Source organism: Hippoglossus hippoglossus, chromosome 8, assembly GCF_009819705.1.
Source record: "Hippoglossus hippoglossus isolate fHipHip1 chromosome 8, fHipHip1.pri, whole genome shotgun sequence".
Lineage (NCBI taxonomy): Eukaryota > Metazoa > Chordata > Actinopteri > Pleuronectiformes > Pleuronectidae > Hippoglossus > Hippoglossus hippoglossus.
This window is the reverse complement of record NC_047158.1, coordinates 22,949,820-22,959,819: the sequence shown is the minus strand read 5'-3', so window position 1 is coordinate 22,959,819 and position 10,000 is coordinate 22,949,820. Positions and strand designations below refer to the sequence as shown.

General features: G+C 49.3%; 1 protein-coding gene across 7 annotated transcripts in view; it reads left to right on the top strand.

The window, feature by feature from the left end:
• Positions 1–10,000, top strand: part of LOC117766007 (caskin-2-like) — a 51,281-nt gene that overhangs the window by 22,690 nt on the left and 18,591 nt on the right. For all 7 annotated transcript variants that reach the window (XM_034592693.1, XM_034592692.1, XM_034592694.1 and 4 more), the window contains exon 4: positions 7,098–7,149. In XM_034592693.1, coding sequence (XP_034448584.1) covers positions 7,098–7,149 — 52 coding nt within the window. The remainder of the gene's footprint in view (positions 1–7,097; positions 7,150–10,000) is intronic.

Below are 10,000 nucleotides of genomic sequence, written 5' to 3'. Positions count from 1 at the left end.
TAGGTCATAAACCCCTCCTCCTCTGTAGCTGCTTGCACTGGAGCCCGCAGAGGGAGACTTCCTCCGCCGGACCTCCTCGTATAAAGTCTGTAGAAACTAACTTTAATTGACTAAAAAGAATTGGATACAGAGTTTATCCAGAGTTCGTCTTTCACACGTGCACAACACATCGGGAGGTTTTCTGTAGAGACGCCTTCACAACAGCAACAAATCTGGGAGATATTTGTTTGTATCACGTGTTAGAAGCTCCCCCCCCCCCACTCACTCAGTGAATCAGTGGAGGATCCTCTGCTGTGTTCACACTGCTCCTGGATCTACACTTTATACAGGAGCTCAGGAGGAGAAAGAGAAACTGAGTCTGATCCTCCAGAGAAGATCCAGAGAACTGAGGAGCTCAGTCTGAAGCAGCCTGTGTGTGTCCGATGGAGGCGTTAAGCTGTAACCTGGCCGTGACTTGGAGTCGGAGGGCGTGGTGGGGGTGGTGGGGGTGGTGGTGGAGGGTAATGTTGTGTTGACGGAGGCTCACGAGGCGTGGAGCAACTCTCAGGAACAAAGCCAGGACTCAGAGCCGGGCCCCTTCTACACTTCCTTTCCCAACGTTATTGTTCCACAGAGCGAGAGGCAGAACACACCCTTCCCCCCCGAGGGAAACAACACACTCACTGAGTGACAGGCTGATCTCGACTGATGCGGTGGAACTTACCAACCTCCTCATTTTCTGAGCTTCCTTTCTCCCTCGTTTATTCTCCGATGGATATTCACGCTCCAGTTTTCAGCTTCACAAACACTCAGCTTCAGTGTTCGTCCTCACTGGAGCCAGGGGCTGACAGTCACGGATACAAAATGAGAAACAAATAAGAAATAAAAACTAAAAGCTACAGTGCAGTGTTAGAGATGAGTCATAATTGGATTTTAAAGTTGTCTGCATTGATTTAAAGAACTAAAGAGTCGCTGGTCTCCTGTTCCTCATGTGAAGAATGAAAAAGTAAACCAGAGTGCTGCTCAGTGTGGGAACTGTTGGGTTTCTCTATACAATCTAAGGTCTAGCTGTCAATCACACTGTGGTACCCCCCCCCCCCCCCCCCCCCCCCCCCCCCCCCCCAACACATCCGCTGTTTTATGGTCTGTTTGACTCTAAATGATCATAATTCACTAAATGAACATCAGCTGTTTGAAGAACACTTGAATCTAGAGCTTGATAGATTCTGGACCCAGCTTCTATATCTGTGATTAGAATGAATCAGTGCTTCATAAACCATCAAGTTTATTTTTAAATCATTCTTTCAACAGGAAGTCAGATCTGACAGCTGGACTGATCCACTTCCTGCATCTTAACGAGGACTTGGTCATTAATGTTCAGATCTTATTTTAAGAGTCACCTGCAAACACACAATTATATTCACATGGACACAAATCCTGTTGATCAATGCTACAAAACCTCTGAATCCATCCTCCTCCACACCGGCGCCTGAGCGTGGTGAAGGAGAGAGTCCTTCTAAAACCACGTTCATCAGCTGACGGGAACAAGGCGATAATGCTGACATCACACACGCAGCAGAGCTGATAAGACCGGCTTCCTTCTTCCGTCACCCTAAGTCAACCTGAACCTCCATCTTCTCCTCAGCCCAGAGCTCCACAGGCTCCACAGGAATGTAAACAACGTGTCTGTTGGGCATCGCCATCTACAGCTGACGTCTTTTAATGGCTCCTAAAGTTTAGGAGGTGAAGAGGAGTCTCGGCCCTGCTCTGTCCCACTGATCTGGAGGAGGATGTGCACTGCAGCATGAAAACACAGAAGCTCCAACACACTGACGACAGGAGCCAACAACAACATCAGACAGTTTGAGTCACACACGTCTGAACCAACACGACAAAACAACACAACAAATCTGTTCAATCTGTGTCCTGGTAACAAGGTTTGGTTTCAGTGGGGAAAAGAAAAGATTCACTTTCTTAAAAACACAAGATTTCTGTCAGATTATTATTTATTTCTGTGTTGATTATATTGTTTTTGATTTATCATTTAGTCTTTGACTTATCAAACAGTATCTGGAGCAGCTTTTGTCTCTGTGACGTTCATCTGTGTCCAGACGCTGAGTCTGAGCTCGAGGACAAACCTCCGCCATGTCCTCGACCCTCCAGAGGACAGATAAGATACAAGAAGAGCTCATCCTCACATCCCCGTCCTCATTCAGTCAGCAGATAAGAGACAGACGTGTCCCGCTGCTGCGTTGGACAAACACTTCCAGAGTTTCCTGTGTTCCTGTGCCAGAGAGGAGAGCTGCTGATTGGTGCCCACGTTTCCCTCCGAGACCTCGAATCTTCAAACAGACCTGCTGCATCAAACAGACCTCAGAGAGACACTGTCACTGAAGGACAGAGAAGCTGAACCTTCTAGTTTTTATATTTAGTTATTTTAATGACAATCATTTTATTTCTTTATTATTCTGCCAAGAATTAACTTAATTTCCATTCATGGTTGTGACACAGTGACACACAACGTCCACATCTCAGCTGTTTTCAGACGTTCTCCTGAGTTTTCATGTCACATGAAGCAGCAGCAGCTTCTCTGCAGGAGTCAGGTGATAGGCGGAGCAGCAGGCGGAGCAGGAAGTGACTTCATTCTGCTGTGGAGATCACGAGATTGTATTTACATCACATCAACGCTGGCGTCAGCTCTTATCACCACAAGCTCTTGACGTCGTCTGTGTCTCCTTCGTGAATCGCTGAATGTTTTCTTTTAGTTTTTTCACGTTTGTGTCTGTCACGTGTTAGAAGCACCATCACCCCCCCCCCCCACTCGCTCACAGTGAATCCAGCGGAGGATCCTCTGCTGTGTTCTCACATCGACTCCTCTGGACTCTCTGCCGATCGTATACTGGGGGGGGGGGGCAGGTGGAGAAGGTCCACAGAAACTCCGGAGGCGCTCAGCTCAGTAAATGTCTGAAAGCAGCTTAACAGACCTGAAAACACATGTCACATGACCAATCCTGTACACATACGTGCTACTAGTAGAACACTTAGCTACACTTAGCTTCTCCTCTGATGATGCTACGTATAAGAGGGTAGAGTCTGGTTTTAATGTGAACAAGGTTAAACACTAGTGATGCAGGGGGACGTTGGTGTCCACACACTTTTGGCCTTTTGACGTATATGAGTGGATTTCTCAGTAAACGAGTCAGAAACCACGTGTGGATTCAGTCCGGTTTTATTAACCATGATTTTCTCTTTTTGTCAACAGCTGCGTTCGGTCTGTTTATATTTAGACGCCGAGCTGTGATGTGCAGTGTAGCTGTTGAGTGGTCGGAGCTCAGCTGTGTTTCGGGGAACGGTTTGTGACTGGAGTCGGTTGCGGTGTGTTTGGAGCTCGGCCAGCGCTCTTCAACTGCTGCTCGGCCTCTTCGCTCCACCACACGAGAAGAGAGAGCGCCGCGCTGTTTGTTTATCGTCCTGACTGCAGCCGTTTGAGTCCTGAGAAACAAAGAGATGTGTGAGGCAAAGCCTGCGGACGTGTAATCATAGTTTTGATACTGGCAGCGGTCGTCTAATTTTAGTCGTTCTTTTTAACGACAGATTTTCTTTCAGCCTGAGACTCTGAGGCCTGATCCCAGCGAGACTTCTCCTCCTGCAAGAAAAAACCTCCTCCTGCTGCATTCTTGTGGCAGAAAGATCCGCGGGACTTTCAGCTGAAGTTATAATAGAGGCAGAGTCGCTGCAAAGAGCTGAGACCGAGTGCAGCTCTGCCCCTGGCCTCTCCGCCGCGCTCCATAAACAGCAGTAAAAATAACTTTGAACAAATGTGCAGCAGATGATGATGATAAAGATGAAGATGGCCTTATGAAGTCAGCTTCAACATTTAGCATCAACTGCTAATTCCTCCTGTCAGTCAACCAAAGAGGGTTTGATATTAATCGGGTTTTTACACAAACTCAGTTTTATGTTTAACTAAAACCATCAAAATACAATGAGTGAAGTCTCCGCTGCTGTTTGACTGTGGGTCCTCCAGTGATCCTTGAACTTAACTCAAAGAAACAGCAAACCTGTTTTAGTCCGTGGACCTGGTCTCTGGACGTGGACCTGGTTTCTGGACGTGGACCTGGTCTCTGGGTGTGGAGCTGGTCTCTGGGTGTGGACATGGTCTCTGGACGTGGACCTGGTCTCTGGGTGTGGACATGGTCTCTGGACGTGGACCTGGTCTCTGGATGTGGACCTGGTCTGTGAGACTGGTCTCTGGGTGTGGACCTGGTCTGTTGATGTAGATCTATTCTGTGAAACTGGTCTGTGGATGTGAGACTGGTCTGTGGACGTGGACCTGGTCTGTGAGACTGGTCTGTGGACGTGGACCTGGTCTCTGGGTGTGGACCTGGTCTCTGGACGTGGACCTGGTCTCTGGATGTGGACCTGGTCTGTGAGACTGGTCTCTGGGTGTGGACCTGGTCTCTGGGTGTGGAGCTGGTCTCTGGGTGTGGACATGGTCTCTGGACGTGGACCTGGTCTGTGGATGTAGATCTATTCTGTGAGACTGGTCTGTGGATGTGGACCTGGTCTGTGAGACTGGTCTCTGGGTGTGGACATGGTCTCTGGACGTGGACCTGGTCTCTGGGTGTGGACCTGGTCTCTGGGTGTGGACATGGTCTCTGGGTGTGGACATGGTCTCTGGACGTGGACCTGGTCTCTGGGTGTGGACCTGGTCTCTGGGTGTGGACCTGGTCTCTGGATGTGGACCTGGTCTGTGAGACTGGTCTCTGGGTGTGGACCTGGTCTCTGGACGTGGACCTGGTCTCTGGATGTGGACCTGGTCTGTGAGACTGGTCTCTGGGTGTGGACCTGGTCTCTGGACGTGGACCTGGTCTCTGGGTGTGGACATGGTCTCTGGGTGTGGACATGGTCTCTGGACGTGGACCTGGTCTCTGGGTGTGGACCTGGTCTCTGGATGTGGACCTGGTCTGTGAGACTGGTCTCTGGGTGTGGACCTGGTCTCTGGACGTGGACCTGGTCTCTGGGTGTGGACCTGGTCTCTGGACGTGGACCTGGTCTCTGGGTGTGGACCTGGTCTCTGGACGTGGACCTGGTCTCTGGATGTGGACCTGGTCTGTGAGACTGGTCTCTGGGTGTGGACCTGGTCTCTGGGTGTGGACCTGGTCTCTGGATGTGGACCTGGTCTCTGGATGTGGACCTGGTCTGTGAGACTGGTCTCTGGGTGTGGACCTGGTCTCTGGGTGTGGACCTGGTCTCTGGATGTGGACCTGGTCTGTGAGACTGGTCTCTGGGTGTGGACCTGGTCTGTGAGACTGGTCTCTGGGTGTGGACCTGGTCTGTGAGACTGGTCTCTGGGTGTGGACCTGGTCTCTGGACGTGGACCTGGTCTGTGAGACTGGTCTCTGGGTGTGGACCTGGTCTCTGGACGTGGACCTGGTCTCTGGGTGTGGACCTGGTCTCTGGGTGTGGACCTGGTCTCTGGATGTGGACCTGGTCTGTGAGACTGGTCTCTGGGTGTGGACCTGGTCTGTGAGACTGGTCTCTGGGTGTGGACCTGGTCTGTTGATGTTTCACACACGAAACCTGGACTTGTTTTCCTGACTCTTACGTTATGAGAAGACAGATTTGAAGACAGTTTTTGTGGCCCCCCTGTTTGTTCACTCTTCCATGTCTCGCTTCATGTGCTGATTTATTCCTATGAATTATAAAATCCAGGTCATTATCAAAGCAGCGCTGCCGTCCCCACAGGGGAAGCCTGCTGCATTTCCCCGGGACCTTAGACACTTCAAACGCTCTGCAGTTTGTGGTGTTGATGTGATGGTGGAGGTTTGTTCTGGAGGTGTGGGGGTTGTCAAAGACGACATACAGCCAGTACAGACGTGGGTTTCTGTGCTGGTCTCCAGTCCACGGGCAGATCCACTGTCTTAGGTCATTTTCCCACCCGACCCTGCAAAGCCCCCTGCTGACTGACCTTTGACCTCCCATTTATTTAACGTCTAGTTAGATTTTTGTTTGTTTGGTCCATGTCCCATCTGCTAACATGGAGGAGGCAGGGTTAACTACATATAGTGCTGCCAGCCAACAGGGGCAGAACTGTGATTGTGCAATGATTCAGAAGCTTCAGTGCGGCCTTCGTGAGCGAACGCAGATTCCTGAGCGTGGCGTTTTAATGACATGCTGATTAGACACAGGCCGGGACGCCACTGTACCGAACAGAACACGGACTGTCAGAGACGCTGCAGTGCACAGTGCCACAACATTCCAGAGAGTGAGAGTCAAACTGAGGCTGCAGGAGGAGGAGCTGCTGGACGTCTCTGTTGATGAGGTCAGAAACTTTTTACTGGGAAGAAGAAGAAGAAGAAGAAGAAGAAGAAGAAGCAGGGAGTCTTTGTCTGGCAGCAGATCAAAGAGCTGCTGAGTTGTACTCCTCAGGATCTCGGTGGCGAAGGATCCTCTGACCCGGCCCAGGAAGTCAACCCCGGGTCAGAGGCTAATGAGGCTTCCTCAGGACGTCCCACGGAGAAAGACAGAGGAGAATTTATGATCATGTGTCTCCATCCGTTGAATAAACTCTTAGCAGGACACATCCACATATCACCTTCCTGACGCTGAGGCTACATCCTCTCAACTACATTTTCCTTTGAATGTGTCTGCAGTGCTTACGCCTCTGAAACCTTTGGGAACACTCAAGTCGGATCAGGCTGAATCAGCAGTTACTGCTTTTTGCAGATGATGTGATCTGTGTGAACAGAAACTGAGACTTTAGTAAACGATGACACGTTCTCTTCCTGATTGGTTCTCATCAGTCACATGACTCGACGACCAGCGGTGAACACAAAGCGTCGCTAACACTTCCTGTCGGTAACAGTTCCACCTCGTCGTCCCTGCTCTGACTCTTCACTGCTCCTCCTTCAGGAGTTTCTGTTACTAAGCAACCGACTGCAGAGACAATCTACTTCCTGTTTACATCATCCTACAAAAGTTTGTGGAAGCATGTTCCGTAGTTTTGCGTAATCCTGCTGACAAACGATCAAACAGACTTGGGTTGAATAACCTTGGTGGAGGTATCATCATGTATCATATACTCATCATTCGTTCTGTGTTGCTTTGTGTTTCAGAGCTGCTGGGCTCCACCAAGAGACTGAATGTGAACTACCAGGACTCCGACGGGTGAGTGAGGAAGTCAGCACAGTGCTGCTGTGTGTCCAGTCCACTGCTCCCACTGCTCCCACTGCTCCCACTGCTTCGATCAAACTGTTTCCTCTCTGCAATAAATGTCCGACCCCGTCTTCAAACCAATCAGAGTCAAGTACAGGTAGACTCCGCCCACGTAGGTGATGGCGACAGGACGTACGTATGTCAGACTAAACTCTTTGAATCAAATGAAACTATGGGACAAACATGAAGCCTGTTCAGACGCTCAGATCAGAAGACGCCCCCTGGTGTTTGTCCCCCTCTGTGTTTGAACCCAGAGCCTCAGCCTCAGTGTGTGTCCCCCCCCCCCCCCCCGTTACCTCGTCAGTCTGTAAAAAGCTGACTGGTTAAATTCCCCCTCGGAGCTTGTTAGCCTGGAAGAACCAGAAGATGAAGGAAGTGAAGTCTCTCCTCATTAATATTTCTCTTTGTTAAAAGTTTTTATTCTAACTTCTCACTGATCCTCCCTCTGAGTCGTCTCCCTCCTGACTCGGAGGTGTCCCGCTACAACACGTCTCCAGCTGTTTGTTTAGTCTCTACGTTTCCTTAATTCTCCGTTGGTCACATCACTGAAATATACACAAGGCCCAATGAAAAATGTCAGAGAACAAGCAAAAACTAAATATCATTTAAGTTTGAACAATCTTGTCGTGACAAAACCTCAAAGAGACGACGAGCGAAGGACATTTGACCACCACGTCCATCCTGAGATGCCGTCAGGCGTTGGACTCCTTTGTTGGCCTGGAGGACTTGATACAGCAGAGACGATTAGACCCACTGATCTGAGAAAGACGTCACCAAACATTAAATAATCAGTGATATAAAGATGATCAGTGACTGTATATAAACAGTTTGGATCATACAAATCACAGAAAGCAGGAAACAACGCTGGAGGAGGAATCGTTCATGAAATACATAATCATCTTTCATCTATTACCAAAAGATGTTGAAGATTAAGTCTTTGTTAACTAATTAATCAATTGACTCATGGATTCATGTCTGTGGGGGGGTGATGCTGTCGAGACAAGAACAATGTGGGCACAAGTTAAACATGTCTGAAGTGGTTTACCCTGTGTGTGTGTGTGTGTGTGTGTGTGTGTGTGTGTGTGTGTGTGTGTCTGTGTGTGTGTCTGTGTGTGTGTGTGTCTGTGTCTGTGTGTGTGTGTGCTGGGGCTAATAACCTCCGTTGGGATGTGGATCTCAGCAGGAAAATGTTTTCCATTATTCATCAGCGCTGTTGGGCGATGCTGCTCAGATGAAGCTCCGCCTCCACTGCATTTAAACACAACCTCGCTAACACACAACTTCCCACGATCCTCCAGTGTCTGCCCCGCTTGTTGGTTCTGTTGATGTCAGGTCTTCATACAGTTGGAAAGAAAAGATATTTTTACTTTAAAATCATGTTTATTTTCTTAATTCAACCTCCGTACACGTCGAAGACGAAGACGTCCACTTGGAAACACGAGGAGGTTCCAGATCTTCTGGTGATGAGGGCCGACGCCGGTGTGGATGAGCTGTAAACAACAACACTGATCTTTCCACAGCAGAGTTTATACGTCATGTCCGGCCTCCTGCTGCTCTACAGGCTCCGCCCCTGCTGCTCTACAGGCTCCGCCCCTCGCCTGGATGTTCCCACATGTTCCTGTTTGAACGAGTCGGACCCGACAACCTGCTGCTGCTTCACAAACACCAACTACACAACATGTCAGGAACAACCTGCTGCTGCTGCTTCACAAACACTAACTACACAACATGTCAGGAACAACCTGCTGCTGCTTCACAGGACAAACATTAACTCATTCCACGTTTTTTCACGTTAGAAAACATCTGATGCGTCGTTCAGATCTTCATCAGTTGCAGCTTAAGACGTTTGTGATTAGAAGAGTGAGTTTGATCTTCTGGGTGATTTCCACTTGATTTAATCATGTGATCATTACATTCTCTGGAGGATCTGGAGTCTTTTGTCGAGCAGCTTGTTGGAGACACAGTTACACTCTGAACAAGTGAATAAATAAAACTGTAACACTGAGGATGGATTCAGAGAAAAAGAACGGAGCCGGAGGGGATGTTTAATGAGAGAGAAGCATCCAGCTCGGCTCCGTCTCAACAACAGCTGACATACTTTCCTCCGGCTCAGATAGTTTTACATTTCGCCAAGTTTGCATCACCGATCCTCCGCTGCAGATTAATTACAGCCTGGCTGATGATCTCCCTCCTTTCAGGTGCAGCTACAGACATGCAGCCTGTTATTTATTACTCACGTCGAGATCACAGTGAAAGTTCGGTTCATGCAAAGACGCATCAGAGCGGTGACGGCAGGTCGGTCTGTGTTTGGACGTACGGACGGACAGACAGACAGACGAGGGCGTGGAGGGAAAATCAGCCCAGACCTGTCACACAAATCAGTGTTATTAAGGGCGTGTTGGTGTTTGTGCAGACCGCTCATTCATCACTGAGAATATTTGTCTTTATCGCCATGCATGCTGATGTGTGTGTGTGTGAGAAACAAACACACACTGAGAATTCAGGAGGCTCCTTTTCTGCGTCCCCATGAGACAAATTAGTGTTTGAGTCTCCGCCGGCCTGTTGGCTCCACGGTTTGATGTGTTTTCCATGGAGAGCAGAGCTGGAATGGGTCCCTGTGAATCTCCGTGGTGGTGGGAGCTCGAGCCTTTTTGTCCGGCTGCAGAGACCCGAGCTGCCAGCAGCCGTCACCAAGAGGAGGGAAGAGGAACCGGGCGTCCACTTCCCAAACAGAATCCATCTGAAAGGTCCACGCCACCGTTCACGTTTCCTCGGTTTAAACTTTACACAATTCAAGTATACA